Source organism: Mytilus galloprovincialis, chromosome 9 (genome assembly GCF_965363235.1).
Source record: "Mytilus galloprovincialis chromosome 9, xbMytGall1.hap1.1, whole genome shotgun sequence".
Classification (NCBI taxonomy): domain Eukaryota; kingdom Metazoa; phylum Mollusca; class Bivalvia; order Mytilida; family Mytilidae; genus Mytilus; species Mytilus galloprovincialis.
The window spans coordinates 59016540-59038707 of record NC_134846.1 but is presented as its reverse complement, the minus strand read 5'-3'; the positions used below and the strand labels follow the sequence as shown (position 1 = coordinate 59038707).

The window sequence follows — 22168 nt, the reverse complement described above, 5'->3', positions numbered from 1 at the left end:
ACAATAATTGTGTTTCATCGAATATTACTTAAGCCTGAAATGTAAAAGAGATGAACATTTTACAAAGGTAACATAATGATATTACGAATATAATATAATCTCTTTTGAAAACATTTAGGGATTGCAGCATGAGTATTTATTGACAAACTTCCATGCCTATAATAAAACAAGGAAGTACACCACTAATTCATGGTCTCATTGCTTTCTATGTTAAATTCCTCCATTTCAAGCAGGCACACCTCTTTCATTTTAAGTTCAAATAAAGTGGCAATCATTGCATGTCAAAACAACACTTTATGGTGTTTTGTACTGACAAATCAATATACCTTTAATTGCATATAAGAAAGAACTGGTTCCCGGAACTTCAGATATACCCAAACAGGTACTTCAGATCTGACAAACAGACTAAATGTACCCTCTTTTTAAAATTTGGTGCAGTTTTTTTAATATTCAAAATTTTAAGTCCAAAAGTGTTCTACAATGATCACCAGTCCTTCAGCTTTCATTTGATGCCAAAAATACCTACATATTCTATATATTTTGAAAGTTACACTCATGCGTAGGAACTATTTTGTGTTAAATATGTACTACTTTCTGGTATGTGCTTTCTTGCCGGGCCCAAATTAGTGGTGTTACACCTATAACAGAACCAAACTTGTTATATTGACTTGAGCATTACTTTATTTCATTCTATGATCTATTCCAAGCAATAAAAAACATATAAAGCTTTAGTCCAAATACAATTTTAATAATTTTAAGCTCAAATTGGACTGGTAGTAATATACGGGTTATTCAAAGAAAACTGCATATGGATATTGTATATTGACCAAAATCCTTTTTTATTCTCAATATTATTGTTTTATTTATTAATTTCTATTAGGAAAGCTCTGTGCTTACCAATAGTCATATTTTTATCAGAGGTTCTTCATTAAATAAAAATTTATTAGTCCAAACTTAAGACATAATTGAGAATATTGTCCCCCCTTTTTTCTTCAAATAAAAAAATGGCCTTTTTTTGTATAAACCTTACTTCTGTGGTAAAACATAGATTATTAAGAGCTATTTATATATCCCTCAGCTAGATAACTTGCTAAACTGGTTCAAAATTGCATGTACAGTGAGATTTTGGAATTCTTATATGAGTATATACCATTTGCCTAGATTGTAAAAGTCTACCATAAGAAAAACAATAAAACTTGAAAAATACTAGGATTATTTGACCATGAGCTATTTTGTACCATACACAAGTTATAATATACATGTTTTATTGATTTTAATAACATATAATGCAAAAATAAGAACTTGGAGTCAAGTCTTAACTTAACTGCATGCATGTTGTATGACCATAAAAGGCTAAACTACCTTAGTATGCCAGTTTAAGAGCTGAAATTTTCCTTAAACAAAATTGTTCACCAAAAAAAGATGACAGAACATGATTACTAACATCAAATTTGACTTATTTCCATTGGAATAGGTACAACTTCTAAAAATTGGATTTCTGATGATTCTCTGTAATAGGAAGTACACCACTAACATGACTAATTCATGGTCCAATTGCTTTCTATGTTAAATTCCTCCATTTCAAGCAGGTACACCTCTTTCATTTTAAGTTCAAATAAAGTGGCAATCATTGCATGTCAAAGCAACACTTTATGGTGTTTTGTACTGAAAAAATCAACATACCTTTAATTGCATATAAGAAAGAACTGGTTCCCGGAACTTCGGATGTACCAAAAACAGGTACTTCAAATCTGACAAACAGACTAAATGTACCCTCTTTTTAAAATTTGGTGCAGTTTTTTTAATATTCAAAATTTTAAGTCCAAAAGTGTTCTACAATGATCACCAGTCCTTCAGCTTTCATTTGATGCCAAAAATACCTAAATATTCTATATATTTTGAAAGTTACACTCATGCGTAGGAACTATTTTGTGTCAAATATGTACTACTTTCTGGTATGTGCTTTCTTGCCGGGCCCGAATTAGTGGTGTTACACCACAATACTAAAAACTAGTGTTGTCAAATCATACACTTTTGCCTAACTGGTTACTCGTATAATCGTTCGACCGATTAACCGGTTAACTGGTAGTTTAAGTTAATGTTTGATTGATTGATTGTTGGTTGCTTAACGTCCAGTGGCAAATATTTCATGCATATTCAGGACGAAGGTAATGTTTGAAGGCCTTATCAAAAGTACCCTACACATCGATGTAAGAAGATGTGGTATGAGTGTCAATGTGACTACATTCCATCCAAGTCATACATTTATGTTTTTATAATACGATGAATGGAAGTTTGGCCTTTGGTTTTATAAGGCTTGTCTGTGAAGATTCCTGTCGAAGTTTGACTTTTATTAATCAAATACACGGTATCAATTATGGCGTTTGTACTAACTTCAAATTGAAAAATAAAAGAAAACGTCTTGATCTTGAAATTGATTAATCCTGATACATTGATTACATTCACGTTGGTTTGCTTTTTACAGTTTTTGACTTAGTATTTAGTTATGACTTGCATGACGCACATTCAGATGTAGGTCTACACAATATGAGATCAAAAGTGAAATAATGAAGTAAATCGTAAAATTTAATCGTATTACTGATTAAAAATTATTGTTAAAAAAACATGAAACTAATTATGTTTCCTTAAAATCTTGCCCCGAGCTGAGAGACAAGTTTTAATTAATTTTATATTTTTGGATTAACATTACCAATCAGTATACTGGACAGTTGATCCGTCAAATTAATTACCACGACAACATTTTTTAAAGAAAACACAACTATTTAATGATTTCAATACACATTTATATGAAATCTATTTAAATTGAAAAAAAGTCCGGTTAACTGGTTAGCTTTTTTGGTATTCGGTATTCGATCGTTCGAACGGTTAACGTTGACAACACTACTAAAAACAAACTTATATGAAATAAAAGTAATTAAGAAGTTGAGAATCTTTTGGTTTCTTCAGAAATGTATATGTTCAATTTCAACACAAGGGTTACATGCCGGGGAGGGGGGTACTTCCTATATTTCTAGTGGTATGAGTTTGCAGCAAAACAGGGTACCTTTTTTTATGCCCTGCTGGTAAGAACAGGGTCCCTCTCCATGTCTCTGTATGATATCAATTCTAAAACCTGAGTCTAGAACAGCAACTATTTTATATATTTTTTCTGACTGTGTCTAGATCAGGGTATGTTTTTCAATGTTTTCTGGTTAGAACAGGGTATGATTTGGCAAGTCCTGTTGGCACAGTTATACCTGAAAGGATAGTCAGTAACCCCCCTGGGTTACACTGCAATGTTGCAGTTGCTCCCTGATATCCATCTTAGCATACATTTTTCTTTTTAATACATATATATCTTGGTGATGGTTCCCTAAGCACAAATATTAAGGAATGAACACAAAATTTAGGAAGACAGGCAATTTTAAAATCCAAGTTTTTCACTTATTTTGTTAAAGAGCTCGTGTGATATTTTTATATCACTGTTGTCACAGTTTCACACCTAAGGATTTAGTTTTTTAAATAAAAAAGTTTGATAGTCATGTCCAAAATTACTTTGTATTTCTTTATTTATCATAGATATTTATTCCAAGTTGAAATTGGAAGTTTAACATGCTGATATTTTAATGATATTGTTAATAAATGTAGATGTACATGTACCAGTAGTGGTGATCATTGTTGAAGGAGGTATTAATTCTATGAAGACAGTATATGAGTCCATAGAAAATGATGTTCCAGTGTTAGTTTTAGATGGATCAGGCAGAGCTGCTGATTTTATTGCTGAAGGTTATAAACAGACACAATTGACATCCTTAAAAAATAAACAGTGAGTTTTGTTTAAGCTGTTCGCAAAAACAAAGTGTTTTAAAATTCTCCAGATGCATGGTCTATTCATTAATTGACAGAATATCAAATCAGCTTGTTGCAAGTTAGCTATAATTATAAACAAATGTATATGTTAAACCTATATAGGTCATCAACTTAACTATATGTTAAACTTATATAGGTCATCAACTTAACGGTATGTTTAACTTATATATAGGTCATTAACTTAACTATGTTAAACCTATATAGGACATCTTCTAACTATATGTTAAACCTGTATAGGACATCAACTTAACTATATGTTAAACCTATAGAGGACATCAACTTAACTATATGTTAAACCTATATAGGACATCAACTTAACTATTTGTTAAACCTATAGAGGACATCAACTTAACTATATGTTAAACCTATATAGGACATCAACTTAACTATTTGTTAAACCTATAGAGGACATCAACTTACCTATATGTTAAACCTATATAGGACATCAACTTAACTATATGTTAAACCTATATAGGTCATCAACTTAACTATATGTTAAACCTATATAGGACATCAACTTTAATATATGTTTAACCTATATAGGTCATCAACTTAACTATATGTTAAACCTATTTAGGACACCAACTTAACTATATGTTAAACCTATATAGGACATCAACTTCACTATATGTTAAACCTATTTAGGACATCAACTTACCTATATGTTAAACCTATATAGGACATCAACTTAACTATATGTTAAACCTATATAGGACATCAACTTAACTATATGTTAAACCTATATAGGACATCAACTTAACTATATGTTAAACCTATATATAGGACATCAACTTTACTATATGTTAAACTTATATAGGACATCAACTTAACTATATGTTAAACCTATTTAGGACACCAACTTAACTATATGTTAAACCTATATAGGACATCAACTTAACTATTTGTTAAACCTATAGAGGACATCAACTTAACTATATGTTAAACCTATATAGGACATCAACTTAACTATATGTTAAACCTATATAGGACATCAACTTAACTATATGTTAAACCTATATATAGGACATCAACTTTACTATATGTTAAACTTATATAGGACATCAACTTAACTATATGTTAAACCTATTTAGGACACCAACTTAACTATATGTTAAACCTATATAGGACATCAACTTACCTATATGTTAAACCTATATAGGACATCAACTTAACTATATGTTAAACCTATATAGGACATCAACTTAACTATTTGTTAAACCTATAGAGGACATCAACTTAATTATATGTTAAACCTATATAGGACATCAACTTTAATATATGTTTAACCTATATAGGTCATCAACTTAACTATATGTTAAACCTATTTAGGACACCAACTTAACTATATGTTAAACCTATATAGGACATCAACTTCACTATATGTTAAACCTATTTAGGACATCAACTTACCTATATGTTAAACCTATATAGGACATCAACTTAACTATATGTTAAACCTATATAGGACATCAACTTAACTATTTGTTAAACCTATAGAGGACATCAACTTAACTATATGTTAAACCTATATAGGACATCAACTTAACTATTTGTTAAACCTATAGAGGACATCAACTTAATTATATGTTAAACCTATATAGGACATCAACTTTAATATATGTTTAACCTATATAGGTCATCAACTTAACTATATGTTAACCTATATAGGACATCAACTTAACTATATGTTAACCTATATAGGACATCAACTTAACTATATGTTAAACCTATATAGGACATCAACTTAACTATATGTTAAACCTATGTAGGACATCATCTTAACTATATGTTAAACCTATTTAGGACATCAACTTAACTATATGTTAAACCTATTTAGGACACCAAGTTAACTATATGTTAAACCTATATAGGACATCAAGTTAACTATATGTTAACCTATATAGGACATCAACTTAACTATATGTTAACCTATATAGGACATCAACTTAACTATATGTTAAACCTATATAGGACATCAACTTAACTATATGTTAAACCTATGTAGGACATCATCTTAACTATATGTTAAACCTATTTAGGACATCAACTTAACTATATGTTAAACCTATTTAGGACACCAAGTTAACTATATGTTAAACCTATATAGGACATCAAGTTAACTATATGTTAAACCTATATAGGACATCAACTTAACTATATGTTAAACTTATATAGGACATCAACTTAACTATATGTTAAACCTATATAGGACATCAACTTCACTATATGTTAAACCTATATAGGACATCAACTTAACTATATGTTAAACCTATATAGGACATCAACTTCACTATATGTTAAACCTATATAGGTCATCAACTTAACTATATGTTAAACCTATATAGGACATCAACTTAACTATATGTTAAACCTATATAGGACATCAACTTAACTATTTGTTAAACCTATAGAGGACATCAACTTACCTATATGTTAAACCTATATAGGACATCAACTTAACTATATGTTAAACCTATATAGGACATCAACTTCACTATATGTTAAACCTATATAGGTCATCAACTTAACTATATGTTAAACCTATATAGGACATCAACTTAACTATATGTTAAACCTATATAGGACATCAAGTTAACTATATGTTAACCTATATAGGACATCAACTTAACTATATGTTAACCTATATAGGACATCAACTTAACTATATGTTAAACCTATATAGGACATCAACTTAACTATATGTTAAACCTATGTAGGACATCATCTTAACTATATGTTAAACCTATTTAGGACATCAACTTAACTATATGTTAAACCTATTTAGGACACCAAGTTAACTATATGTTAAACCTATATAGGACATCAAGTTAACTATATGTTAAACCTATATAGGACATCAACTTCACTATATGTTAAACCTATATAGGACATCAACTTAACTATATGTTAAACCTATATAGGACATCAACTTCACTATATGTTAAACCTATATAGGTCATCAACTTAACTATATGTTAAACCTATAGGTTTTATTTGACCTTGACTTCATTTACATGGTTCAATGCTCAGTGTAAAGTTTTTGTGTTTTGGTCTGTTTTTCTTATACTATATGCAATAGGTCAACTATATTTGGTGTATGGAAATATTTTATGATGTATATGTCAGTTCATCAGGTTTTATTTGACCCTGACTTCATTTTGAAGGTTCAGTACTCAGTGTTAAGTCTGTTTTTCTTAAACTATCAGCAATATGTCAACTATATTTGTTGTATGGAAGAATTGTTAGCTGTACATGTCTGCCTGGCATCGTTCATATGACCTCATTTTCATGGTTCATTGGTCAATGTTTTGTTTTCCTGGTTAATGTTAAGTTTATGTGACAGTTGTAATAAAAGTTTAATTTATATTTAGGACTATTAACATAATATCAATGATTAGTAATGAAGGTGAGACATTTCATTGTGTGCACTCTTGTTATTTTGGGGATATTGTGAAAAATCCCGTTTAATATATACAGTAAAACCTGTATAAACCGGCCAGCTACGGGACTATGAAAAAGGGCCGGTTTGGACAGTGAGCTGGTTTTTTCAGGTTTCAGTTTTGAGCGGAAGTTAATGACTTGTGACGTCCAACATTTTGCATGTAAAAGTTCTCTCTGATTGTAAATTATATCTGATAAATTAAAATACTTTCACTTCGTTGTATAATAAATTTCAAAATGCGAGTTTAAATTATTGCGATTATAACCCAGTCACACTTTTTGCAATGATAAAAACATCGCAATAACATCTGAATTTACACTAAATTATACAAGTATACAATAAATCAAGTAAACATGTATCAGCTTCATCTTCTGTCGAGGAAATTGTAAGTGATCCTTATTGATATCCCTATTACAATGTATATTTATATATTTATTTATTTATTTATCATTCTTGATTGTGTTTTATTAAATCTATTTTAGGAGTGACAAAAGTTTTTTTAACAAAAATTTTGGAGACGCAATGGAAGCAGCTGCAGAGCAATTATTTGATTGGAGACCAAATGATAAAAAATCAAGTATTATAAGTACTGCTATAAATCAATTAAAGGCATGCTTGGAAAAGCGAAACATGGTAAATAAGATTTCATTTTTGAAGAAAGAAGTATGAAATTGAGCAATGTTTAATTATATTTCAATTGTATACTCCACCTATCGATAGTAGAGGGGCATTATGTTTTCTGGTCTGTGTGTCCTTTGTCAGTCCGTTCATCCGTCCGTTTATCCGTTCGTCCTGCTTCATGTTAAAGTTTTTGGTCAAGGTGAAGTCCAATCAACTTGAAACTTAGTTCACATGTTTCCCATGATATGTTCTTCCTAATTTTAATGCCAAATTAAAGTTTTGACCCCAATTCACGGTCCACTGAAGAAAGAAAAAGATAGTGTGAAGTTCAGGTTAAAGTTTGGTTAAAGTTTTTGGTCAAGGTAGTTTTTGATGAAGTGGAAGTCCAATCAACTTGAAACTTCGTACACATGTTTCCTTTGATATGATTTTTCTAATTTAAATGCCAAATTAAAGTATTGACTCTAATTTCACAGTCCATTCAGCTGCGGATCCAGCCATTTTAAAAAGGGGGGTTCCCAACCCAGGACAAAGGGGGGTTTCTAACTATATTTCTCCATTCAAATGCATTGATCGGCCAAAAAAAAGGGGGGTTCCAACCCCCAGAACCCGACCCCCCCCCACCCTGGATCGGCCAATGCCATTGAACATGTAAAATGATAGTACGAGTGGGGCATCCATGTGCTATGAACACATTCTTATTTATCTGATTTAATCTTGTTTGGGCAAGAGCCTTTTCTTATTTTTTTCTGATGAAACTTTTTCCAACAAATATTCAAATTATAAAAGTAATGAAGCTTCATTATCTTTTAAGCTCACCTGGCCCGAAGGGCCAAGTGAGCTTTTCTCATCACTTGGCATCCGTCGTCGTTCATGGTTGTCGTCGTTAACATTTTACATTTTGAACTTCTTCTAGAGAACCACTGAATGGAATGATACCAAACATGGCATGAATGTTCCTTATGAGGTGCTGACCAAGTGTTGTTACTTTGTAGCGGATCCATCATCCAAGATGGCCGCCAGCGGGGGACTTAGTTTAACATAGGACCCTATGGGAAATTCATACAAATGACTTCTTCTAGAGAACCACTGAATAGAATGAAACCAAACATGGTATGAATGTTCCTTATGGGGTGCTGACCAAGTGTTGTTACTTTGTAGCCGATCCAACATCCAAAATGGCCACCAGCAGGGGACTTGGTTTAACATAGGACACTATGGGAGATACATACAAATGTTCTCTTTTAGAGAACAACTGAATGGAATGAAACCAAAAATAGCATGAATGTTTCTAATGAGATGCTGTGCAAGTGTTGTTACTTTGTCGCCAATCCAACTTCCAAGATGGTCACCAGTGGGGGGACTTAGTTTAACATAGAACCCTATGGAAAATACATACAAATTTCTTCTATTAGAGAACCACTGAATTGAATGAAACCAAACATAGCATAAATGTTCCTTTCCTAATGAGGTTCTGGCCAAGTGTTGTTACTTTGTAGCCAAATTTTATCTTTTTTTATATGAATTCAAAAACCCAGGTAGATTCAGGTGAGCGATACAGGCTCTTGAGAGCCTCTAGTTTTTTGTATTATTCATATCCTGATAACAGGAATAAAGCTAGCATGAAGTTTAAATACTGTTTGTAGGATAAATATTTATGTTTTATGTATTTGTGCATGCAGATTGTCTAAATTTTAATATATTTTAACTTTTAGATTCATATATATGACTTAGAAAATGCTAAAGAGGAAATGGATGAAGCTATCCTTCTGACTTTATTCAAGGGTGAGTTTATGAAAAAGAATGAAATATAGGTTTAATGAATTCTTTATTAAAACAGTCAGTCTTATTTTGGAACACATACAAGTCACACTGAGAAGAACATGAACTTTCTATTTGTCATCCAGTCTAATTTTAATTCTAATATGACGTCCTTATTACGCTTTGTAAACAAAGCCAAGTTCTGATGAGCACAAAATGTGTTTGACACATGCGCATGAACTTACTGTGTATATTAACGTTATTTCCATCATTATCCTTTAAAATATATGCATTTTAGCAGCAAGCATAAACTTTTATTATATATTTTTATAAAACAACATATATTTACCCTGCTCATAGTTTTAAAACTTATCAAATATGAAATGTAATGCACAGACTCCTCGGGGAGGAAACTTGAAAAGCCAAACATTTTTACGGTATTTTGTACGCGTCAACCTATAAAAAAAATGTATTTGTCCTATTAGAATCGAAATAATTCCTTCGTGTCATGCTCTATGCTCATTTTAACATGGATAGGCATTATATTTGACCACATTTTACACCTCACTAATGCTCAGTGTAAAATATCAACAAATATAATGCCTACCCATGTTAAAATGAACATAGAGCATGACATGAAGAAATTATTTCTTAATTTTGACTCTCTTACAAGCAGATAACACTATCTGTAAAATATAAGGGCACTACAGGCACAAGTAACAAACCCTGCAGTTAAAATAAAAAATAAGAAGTATGGTTTTAAATGGGAACATAGAATTATGTAATTTTATATCTTAAATTGAGGACCTGCTTTAAATAATTGAAATATTTTGAGTGATCTTGTCTTAAAATGATAGTGATAAAGTTGATCTCCTTCAGCTAATAAGTCCAGTACAGACGCTCAGTTATCACTAGCACTTACCTGGAACAGGAGTGACATTGCTAAAAATCAAATCTTCAAACTAGCAAGTAGAGATAAATGGCAGGTAAGTCACACTTTAATGGAACATAATTATAGTTATAAAATACATGGTTTTGGGATAATGATTTTTACACTTTTATACGCCCGTTTACTAAGACATATTATAGCATACCGTTGTCCCTCCGTCCATAGTCGTCAACATGTCGGACATTACAGGGGGTAAGAAGTTTTGTAAAGTTCACTAACCCGAGGGCCTATTTGGTAGCAGGATTTTACTAGCCCTGTTGGAAGAACTAATAGCCCAACAAAACTGACCTACTAGCCCGAGTATGCCTGACAAACTCAGAGTTTACTGCAATATACAATGAATTCTATAAACCTAACAATTTTTATCCGATGTACAGTAGATTTTTTCAAATTGGATACCCAAAACTTACAGCAAAATCATATCCCATTAGCAGATATATTCAATTAATCAATAATTGAATATTCATAAAATATACTGTAATAATACTAGTGACCAAAACCAGAGATGGTACAAGTCTTGACCACTTCTAAACATGGTTATATAAAGGCATGCCTTGCATAAAAGGATTGGAGTAATTTTTATCAGATACATCACCGCTTTTGTGTAAAAGAAATATCAGCTGGTTATATGTAATGCTCATATTTGTTTTCAGTTTTAAAATCCTATTTGTTAAAATAAATCAAATGACCACAAATATTTATGTGAATAAATATCACCATCCTTAGTTTGTGTCTTTTATAATTGATTTATAAGCGAAGTACAGTATATCCCTATTTACATTTATCACAGGTAAGATAATTTTGGGCTATAAATAAATTACAAACTGAGCACAGTCTCTAAACTGAAATTGTATTTGTTATAAATTTTATTTCTTTAAAGGGATAATTCGCGATTTTTCACTTTTCATCTAATTATGTTCATAATACCATAAAAAACATATTCACCAAGTTTTATTTTGATATGAAAACTAATAAAGAAGAAAAGTGGAAATTATTAATTTTATTTCTTGAAACTTCCTGACTTATGAGACGTAGTTTAAGTCTTTTTGCATGCCGGGAATGAAATTAACCTCATTTAAGTCTTGTTCGTTAACCATCTGATAACGTGATTTAAAGCGCATCGATGACTTTTGGTGTAGCTATTAACCAACGAAAAATAAGTGAAAGCCATGCAACTTTTAAAATAAGATCGTGTGGATTTTTTTAAACAAATTTTAATAATAAAAGTAAATCATACAATAGAACATTTTTATGATTTTTTTTCTACAAATACTTTAAACAAACATATGAAACTGACATGATCGATAGTGTATTAAAAATACATGTTTGTATTCTGACCTTTTTGCTTCATTCCAGCAAAAATATTCACTTGCTTGTACGGTGGAAATAAAATGTGTATTGTTTTGTGACACTTAGTGAATGTTAAATGCGTAGTTAAACTCAAGGTAATTAAAAGATTAGCATTATGTAATTCCAATCTTTTGATCTTTGTTCGGTGAAATCTAGGCGTCACGGTTCACTAGCATTTCAGGTGTGAACAACATTTCGTATCGGAATGGTAAACAGGAGTCAGTCATAGTTTTAGACACAGAAATGTAAAAAAAAAAAAAGAATTAAAATTAATTAACGGGAATAATAAGGTCGCACAATAACTGGATAGCTGTTGTATATTTTTATATTTTGCATAAGATCACTTTTAAATGAATTATGACCTCTGATTACTTTTGTAACGATAAAATACTGAATTATTTTAATTGAATAAATTTATTATAAATAAAAAGAGCCTTCTAAACACGAGTGTATGAACTAAAAATTGTACTATTTTAAATTAGAATCCGTAACCTTAAATATTTCAAACAGATCATTAACAATTGCAATTATATAAATTAGTCCATCCAAAGGGATCTTTATTTACCTATTTAGGAATAAATGTTCTCATCAAAATATTTTAAATCTCACAACACATGAATACTTCAGCTATATGAAAAAAAAAGATGTTTTAAAAAATTTAGGAAATTAAAGGATCTTCTTGGAATGGAATCGAAAAGATACTCTTTTCAAGTGTGAAAAACATCAACAAAATTTATGCATAATCGGGAATGTCCTTCTTAAAAAAGTCTTCGTCTCACAACGTATAATACTTTAGCTATTTGACCAACGATATTGAAAAAAAAAAACAGAACGAATTTTAAGTCTGTTTTAACTGGCAAGAATACTCCTAAAGCGGGGCCGCTAAAGCGGACAAGCAGTTTATTCTTTAAATTGCTGTCATTGAATATCAAGAAAGAAAATAAATCCCTAAATTGATTTGAAACTTTGATACTCTATAGTTTTCCCTGGAAAATATTCACATCCCTTGGAGATCATTGTGTACGCCCAGTTGCGTATGTATTACATGCATGTCGGAACAATTGTGATGATGACGAATTTCTTCCTTTATTCGAGAACAATCTAATTGATACATAAATCTGTGATTTTACTATGTCCATAACTTCGATGAGCCAAATCAAGTTATATATCGACCTGTATTTAAATCAAATTGGCTCTCTTCTTCTTCTTCTTCTTCTTTTGGTATACAATAGTCTATTACATACTGTTGGCATACGTGGACTAGTCTATTTACAAAACTTTTACTTCAATTTACACAAAATGTATCTTTCTTTCTTATGTTCAATGTATACATGTATATATTTCAATTTGGGCTATAGTTCCGTAACTTATTATCCAGGCGTATTAACGAATGGTCGACAAGTGCGTAATTTTTTTAAAATCAATATTTCTGGTATGTTCCAATCTGTCCTTCACTATTGACAACGAGTATATATTACATTTTACCGAATTTACCCTTGGAAAAAATATGTATATAGATTTTTATTTCATCAAATCTTGTTTTTTTTGTATTATTTATATTTTTATAAATAATATTCTTTACACCAGAATTGGTATTTATAAACAAGCGTATGCGTTTAGTAATGCCTAGTATATTATATAACTTTCGGACACGCAAGACAGAGATGTATATTATACACCTAATAGTTCAAAATGAAAAGTTATAAGTTATCGGCCGTGTACACTGATCAATATACCCTTAGAAGTGAAACGATGCATGAACTTACAAGCCCGACAGGAAATCGCTTGAATACCTGGACGTGTCACCTCACACCCCTCACAATACCTTTGGGAGTAATACCTTTAGCCATGCGGGTGATCAGTTGAGAGAAGACCCGAATTTATTTGAATAAAGTTTATTACATAAAAGAATTATGAACAAATTAGATTTTCGAAAACAATTCAATTTTCACGCAAACACTTACTTATGATTTGAACTTTAACTTTTTAACTATTTCCAATATTAACAGTTTAAAAATAACAGACCATGGTTATTTTAAAAAAATAAGAAAATTTTCCGTATCAAGTTCATTAACTAGTCGGATAAAACAACCGTACGATTGACAAGATATTGACACGCAATTACGACTACATCAGGTTACTGTAGTTTTGGTCATTAGACATATCGTGGTTTCAAATCGGACAAGATGACAAAATGGCCGAACGCAGAGAATTGATACTCTAAATTTAAAATCGATGGTGATCTCTTATCTAGCAGAATAAAACTTTAATGTCTATGAATTTGAGCGTTTCTATACAGAATGGACATAATATCAATTTTTTATTTTTTTGCGAAGTTTCCCTTTAAAAAACAAATTCATTTGAATATCAATGAAGATAATCATGATTGATGAAATATTATTGCATCAAATTTAAGTTTTCTGAAGACTGTTAATGTTTAGGTCATGATTCTAGAGGCTTCTTCACTAAACAAAAACAAAATGGCTGCCATAACATGTGCACACGTTACATATTTATATCTGACAAAAGTCAGGTTTCTGCTGTCAAAAGGGATTCACATTTATATTGCAATAAATTATTCATAAGGAGGTATAATCTGGTTACATTATATATATCTGGTTGCATAAGAAATGTACAATACCCCCTGTACTGAAAAATCGATATTGAAAGTACAGGATCCTTATACAAAATCAGTTCAAATTCTGGGAATCCCAGATGACGTAGTCAAATCTGATTGGCTAAAATATAATAGTTATGAGGGGAATTTCCACTTTCTATTTTGGAAGCGCCAAGAATTTTTTGTTACTAGTCTGTCGGGCATATTGGGTTACAAGTATTGGTTGCCCGATGCCTATAGGCCGTACTCCTGGGCGTCGGGCTAGTGGATTTTTAACCCCTGTATTAACTCAAAAGCACTTTAACTAAAATTTGCATAAAACTTTGGTGAATTATTTATATATTTTTGATGTGAGCTCCCTTTCATTTTTTACAAATTTTAGATTTTACGTTTCCAAGTTATGGGGTTTTATTCATAAAAAAGGGAGATTTTCCAGTTTTCAAACAAAAACTCAAAAAAGCTTTCAAATGTTCTTATGAAACTTTGGTGAAATAGTTATATCTATTGATGTAAGCTTCCTTTAGAATTTTATAAATTTTACATTTTACATTTCTGAGTTGTGGGGTTTTATTAATTAAAAAGGGGGGATTTTTCAGTTTTGGGACGATAACTCAAAAATGCTGTCAGTAGTTCTCATGAAACTTTGGTTGATTGTTTAAATCTATTGATGTAAGCTTTTCATAAATTTCTAATATGACATTGAGAACTAATTGAACTTTATTTCTTTATAATTTCACAACATATTTACTAAGTATTGCGCAACAGCACAGTGTATTGCACAACAGCAAGAAATCTGTACTTGAATATAAATTCAATTCATATAACTAATTTCAAGTTCTTTAACTACATTTATTCAGAAACCTATAATATGTCAAATATTTAATTACAATCCAAATTCAGACCTGTATCAAGCTTGAATATTGTGTCCATTTTTGCCCCAACTATTCAGGGTTGGAACTCTGTGGGCATATCCAGCTGAGCTCAGCAAAGCAGTTTATTTGAAAATCCTATTGAATTAAAAAAAGTTTGGCTAAAAGATGTCAGAAAAATATATTTTGTAAATGTAGTAAGGAAAGTTTAAGAATTTTTTCAAAACTTCTGGATTGATTAAGTTATGTATAGTTGAAAACTTGTGCCTTTAAAATGTTACATAGATATATATGACATTTTATTATTTATGCAAGATTGCAAAATTGAATCAACCCCATTGAACAGGTTTATTAATTGTACTCTATTCTTTTTTCCTTAGAAATATACTTGAAAGGTTCCATTGGATTTGTTTACTTTTCTTTCAGGAAATGAATCTTGATGATGGAATGGTAAAGTCATTGATCCAAAACAGAACAGAATTTGTCAAGTTATTCTTAGAGAATGCCACAGATATGGAACAGTTCTTAGATATCAACAATCTGTGGAATATTTATGCTAATGTTAGTAAACAGGAATTTTGTATCCATTAAGCGAAAAAAATCAATTAATAGACTTACTTGTCCAGTTAATTACAAAATCAGTCATGACAATCACTTTATAAAACACCTAAATGCAGAAAACTTGAATGAAAATAGCTTTTGTTTTGTTTTTTTATATTTATATTTATATTCATATTCATATTCATATTCTTTTTAAGATGTACAATGGGAAATTACTGCTTGCACTTTTGTTAGAATGAGATAAAGTCATATAATTGATGTTATCCTGAGTTAGAGTAATTTCTCGCAATTTGATTGGCTGATATTGTCCTGATAAATTTCAGTACAATTTTTTATCACGTCAATTGGAATTATCTCCCTTATACCATTGACCTAATAAAAAAAAACCAAAAAACAATTGAGTTGCTTTGTAGTCATAATATTTTTTATTTTTCTCATTTTGATTTAATGTCTAAAATATATTTATTGATATTGTCCTAACATTGAATTTGAATATAATAATATGTAATATAACAAAATCAGGATAAATTAGTTACACAGTGTTCAATTGTCCTAATACGGAATTCACCTCACCCGATATGAATTTTATTGACCTGATAAATTCTCGTATTAGGACAATTGCACACTGTGTAACTAATATTATCCTTTAACTTACATATATCCACATAAGTTGTGGTTTTTGTCGTCGGCACCATTTTCTACTACTGTGGATTCAATATAGTTTGTAGATCATAAGTTTTCGTTGATTTTCTGGATAAATGGAAACTTTGAAAATTAAAGGTTCCACAAAGAATGAATGAAATATAGGCTTGTATACAAAGTTTTTGAAACCTTCAAATCAAATACCCTCCAAAAAATACAATTGTTCCTCAATCCATAAAATATAGTGCCTGTGATATTAAATAAATCCTCAGTAAATTAAAAAAGTTTATTTTGTCAAAGATAAAAAGATGAAGAAATTAAAATACAGTAACCACTGTATTTAAACAATATTTTCAGTGTATGATGGACAAGTCAGACAGGGCAGCCCAGCTTCTAAAAAATCACATGACATACTTAAAGGTAAGTATACTGATGTATAACTATAGGTTATAGTAATTGTTTTTTAGCTTTAATAGTGTCTATTCAACCAAAGATCTTTATATCTGTTGTCTTTATCTTGAATTTACATCTGTTATCTTTATCTTGAATTTACATCTAGAATGACTAGAAGATGTATGTTTTAAATTTGGTATACTTTAAATTCAGTAATAATTGTGAGTTTTTAATTAATGCAAACAATGCGACAGGATAATTATCACAATGATAACAACACTCATTTTGATATCTGATATATGTAGCTCTATGCAAATTTACCTAAAACCATCATTAAATAATCTCTTAATAATAATGCACTATAATTTCTAAACTTAGTTTGTGAGTGTTATAGTAACCCAACCAGAAAAAGTTGACGATAACAGCTAAAAACATCTACTTTGTTATAGATCCCATATACATGATTCTGAGTTAATTACTGGGTTGTTAATGACCTGTGTTTGTCATAACTATACTTTAGTGAACTTTGGAATCATATGATAGGTGATGCTATCATTCAGGAGATACTCTGTTTGAACATCCTATTTTATTTCTTTTGCAGTTCATACAAATTATGAAATTGTTTTTGTTCCCATGTTTTCCTATTTGTATCAAGACTTAATGATTGGACAGCTGAAATGACAGAGTTATTCTACCTTTTTACTTTTAATTATTCTTTTTTTATGTCTTTCAATTAATTTTGGTCATAAATTAATACATATTCCTCCATTGACATTGATTGATATTCTTAATTATCAGGAATAGCTTGTTAATACTCTTTTAATACACTAAGTGTGTGGATTTTTATTAGTCAGAATCATGTCACATGTACTGTGAATTTTAATTGGTCAGAATCATGTCACATGTACTGTGAATTTTAATTGGTCAGAATCATGTCACATGTACTGTGAATTTTAATTGGTCAGAATCATGTCACATGTACTGTGGATTCATTAATATTCGTAAGAAACCAATTTGCATGGATTTCCTGGGTATACTGGGTTCACGAATTTAAATGTTCAAGTTCAATGAACTGCAAATTTTAATAAGGAATGTTTGTAGACTAAGTCAAAACAACAAATTTAATGTCCACAAAAATGCAAGTTTTCCTCAATCCACGAAAAAATTTGTACCAACAAAAATAATAAATCCACAATAATTGGTTATTAGTAAAGGCATTTTCCCCACACCATTTGTAACAATTCTTTTTTTTTGGCAAAAGTAATATTTTATATTCAAAGTTTGAATTTTTGATAATATAGAATTCTAAATTGGTGAGTATGCAGCCATCACATGAGTGAATCATTTCATATGTATGCATTGATCTTATAGTTCACTGACATTTCACAACATTATTAACCAATTATTTTATATTTTTGATGGAACCTTTAATGTATGATCTCGGATTTGAAAATTTTTCTTATTTATTTTTCTTATGTTTTAATTTCAAGCACTTCAGCATTATATTACTGAACCTTTTATTTTTTACTGCATGCTGCAATAGCACGCTAGCATTGACCACCATCTTCCACCAAAAGTAATCTCAACATTTATTTGAGCAATTTTACGAATGCATTTTGAATATGAACAAAGATCATTTATTGAAATAATCCCAAATGGAATTTTCTTCAATAAAATCATATTTCATGTACACACTCTGGCCATTTTCATGTAATAAATCGGTTTGGAATTGCTAAATGGTTTTTTCATAACAAATTTTATTTATTACACTATTAGTTATTACTTTATGATATGATTCAAAAATTAACCAAAAATATTGATTCGGTATGGCCCGAGATGACTTTTAAAATGTTAATATCATTGAAAAAAACTCCAAATTATCTCCCTTTGGTGCAAAAATGCTATTTTTTGTCATTAAAATTGAAATATCTTTTTTTACTCATCGGTGACCTATATTTTTTATTATTGTTTTCAAATAAGCTATACATTAACTAAATAATTGTAAAATTTAAGCGATTTCTGTAATTAGGTTCTTTTTTATTTTTCGATATTACCTCTTTTTCTCCTATTAGTTCAACAGAAAAAAAGTACGTTTAACAAAAATGTATGCTTCTTTCGAAGCAGATTGTGAGCGTAAATAATAGGTGACCCCTCTTTTTTATTTTATTTTTCTATTAGGTATAAGATAAAGTTCATTTATAGGAAAAATTAGCGAAATCTTATATTAAATAAAAAAATTGATTTAGACCCGCGAGCCCCCTTAAAGCTTAAAGTTATGTTTTTCATCCATATCATATAATAACATCACAGGGGACAAATATTGGACAATTCTTTCATCCAGCTTAATCATCTGGTGTTACAGAACAAGAGCTTTACATAAATAAACTGTTTAAAAGCAATTACTAATCAATTTTTATTGTGACTTTATGGTGTTATTCTAAAAATGGTTTTAAAGTGTACAAAAAATACCATGGTAAGTTACTTTCTGTGCTACCTCTCAGAGTTTAAAGAAATGATTTGGTTTTATCAATTATAGACACTGCATAAAACTGATAATTTTAACTATTTATTTTTTTTCAGCAATCCTGGGGAGCTTATTTCTGTTGCCGACCACTTAGTGCATACTCAGAACAGCCTCCAGATTTACTAGTACAGATTGGTAAAGTTATTGTACATCTTCTGGGAGACGAGGCTTTAAACCCTTACAAAGGTAATAACTACATCTTTTTATGTAAATATAAGTAGATTTGTATAGATCATATATGTGATTATTATCTTTTGTGATTTGCAGTTTTATATTGTGTTTTGATTTATAGATAAAGATATAAATCAACTTAAAGGATTTTTTTATTACGATATATAGTTTTATATGTGTAAGTATTATCTCTATCAACTTGAATACTATTTGATCAATGGTTACATGATGGTCAATCTATAAATGCTTACTGTTTATTATTATATACATTGATATAGGAGCCCTGAACAATGTGGTGAAAATTTGTGTCAGATTTTGATATGCCCATATAGGTAGAATTTTCATATCAATTTGATTATAATCAGCCCCTGGTTTGCAAACATTGCTGGTTTTGTACCTCTATCATCCATCACTCAGGAATATAACTGCATTGCATTTTCTGTTGTGCCTACAATCTGATTTTTGGATATGTGGTTTCGTAATGATACATTACAAATCACTATTTTTTTCCAATATGGATACCGTAGCGGCAGGGGCATTAAGTTTTACCCTTGTCTGTCTGTACATAGGTTCGTCCCCAAAATGGTTTCTGTACTCTTACTTAAGTTTGCCTCAATCAAATGTTATGAATCGAGAATCTATAACAGGGCAAATACAGAAACAGCCAGTTCATAACACCTTTATTAAATGATTATAAAAACAAGAATGTGTCCATAGTACACGGATGCCCACTCGCACTATCATTTTACATGTTCAGTGTACCGTTAAATTGGGGTAAAAAAGATCATATCATAGGGAACATGTGTACTAAGTTTCAAGTTGATTGGACTTCAACTTCATCAAAGACTACCTTGACCAAAAACTTTAACCAAAACTTTAACCTGAGCTTCGCACTATCTTTTTCTTTGTTCAGTGAACCTTGCAATTTGGGGTCAATACTTTAATTTGGCATTAAATTAGAAAGATCATATTATAGGGAACATGTGTACTAAGTTTCAAGTTGATTGGACTTCAACTTCATAAAAAAAAAAAACCTGACCAAAAACCTAAATCTGGAGCGAAATGAACGAACGCAAGGACTAACGGATGGACAAACGAATGGACGAATGAAAGGGAGGCACAGACCAGAAAACATAATGCCCTTCTACTATTGCAGGGCATAAAGATTAAAAACCGGAAGTGAACGTCACGGGGCCAATATGCTTTTTTTCCATATTGGCCCTGTTTTTATCAGTTTCAAGACGTTACGAAGGATTGCACATCATTTAACCAGATTATTTTATGATTTTAATTTAAAAAATAAAATACAAAAGTTTTTATGCATAACGATACCACCGAAGTGAAGTAATGGGGTAAGAAAATTGAAACCAGCAGTGAACGTCCCATATGAGCCCATGGGCAAATACATTTTTTTCCCGTATTGGCCCTGTTCGAAAAACCAATATTTACTCTTGATTTATATCGACAGTGGACCGTTTTCAGTATTGTGCATGCTGATTATCTGTATTAGGGCTTAATTGCTCATATCATTTAATAAAATATGTTATGCTCTTTAAACATCACATGTAGGTCAAAAACATTTTCATATTTCTATCAATTGTTTAATAATACAGGGCCAGATGACAGTAAGTAGATTAGACATTTATCAAAAGAATCACCACAACATTTTTTTGCAACTGATCTGATTGTTATTACAGCTATTCAAAACAAGTTTAGCTGTAAAACTTACTGGTTTAGGTGGCTTTAACTTAGTTGTACCCAATTTCTATGTTAGCAATATTAAGTATTTCATTATCATGTTAAATGTTCAGTAACCAGTTTAAGATTCACTTGACTTGGCTCAAGTTTGCATGAATCTACATATTTCAGAAAGCTATTGTGGTATTTTAATGACATATTCAGACTCATTTTGTTTAGTACAAATCAATTTTGATCATGACTTACATGAATAATAGAGTGACTTCACATCATATGTATAATGTCCAAAGGGGTGTGCCATTAGTATTGTATTTCTTTGGAAAGATACACAAGAGTATATTATTTGCTTAATCAGTTGTGATTATACAAGGCATGTGATTGCATTTCACATAACACTTTTGATAGAAGGATGTCCATTTCTTGCACATTAATATCTAGTTTTTTTTATATATACAATTTGAATTAATTCGATCAGTTGGAATAAAATGTCTATGATACGGTGGTTCTCACAAAGTAGAATGTGTGAAGTGGCAATTTCAAAGACATAAAAATCTGTCATATATGTATATATGCATTTATTTCTGCTTATCAGTGTACAGACATTTCTGTCCATTGCTGCTTATTTTATTGGTTTGTGGTGTTATATTTATAGAAGTGATTATTATACACCTGATAGGTGAAGCAGAAGTCAGGTGACAGA

General features: G+C 30.5%; 1 protein-coding gene across 3 annotated transcripts in view; it reads left to right on the top strand.

The window, feature by feature from the left end:
* The window catches only part of LOC143045437 (transient receptor potential cation channel subfamily M member-like 2), a 67298-nt gene that overhangs the window by 6720 nt on the left and 38410 nt on the right, over positions 1 to 22168 (top strand). For all 3 annotated transcript variants that reach the window (XM_076217930.1, XM_076217928.1, XM_076217929.1), the window contains exons 8-14: positions 3649 to 3826; positions 7795 to 7945; positions 9649 to 9718; positions 10574 to 10680; positions 15906 to 16040; positions 17040 to 17102; positions 19656 to 19785. In XM_076217930.1, coding sequence (XP_076074045.1) covers positions 3649 to 3826; positions 7795 to 7945; positions 9649 to 9718; positions 10574 to 10680; positions 15906 to 16040; positions 17040 to 17102; positions 19656 to 19785 — 834 coding nt within the window. The remainder of the gene's footprint in view (positions 1 to 3648; positions 3827 to 7794; positions 7946 to 9648; positions 9719 to 10573; positions 10681 to 15905; positions 16041 to 17039; positions 17103 to 19655; positions 19786 to 22168) is intronic.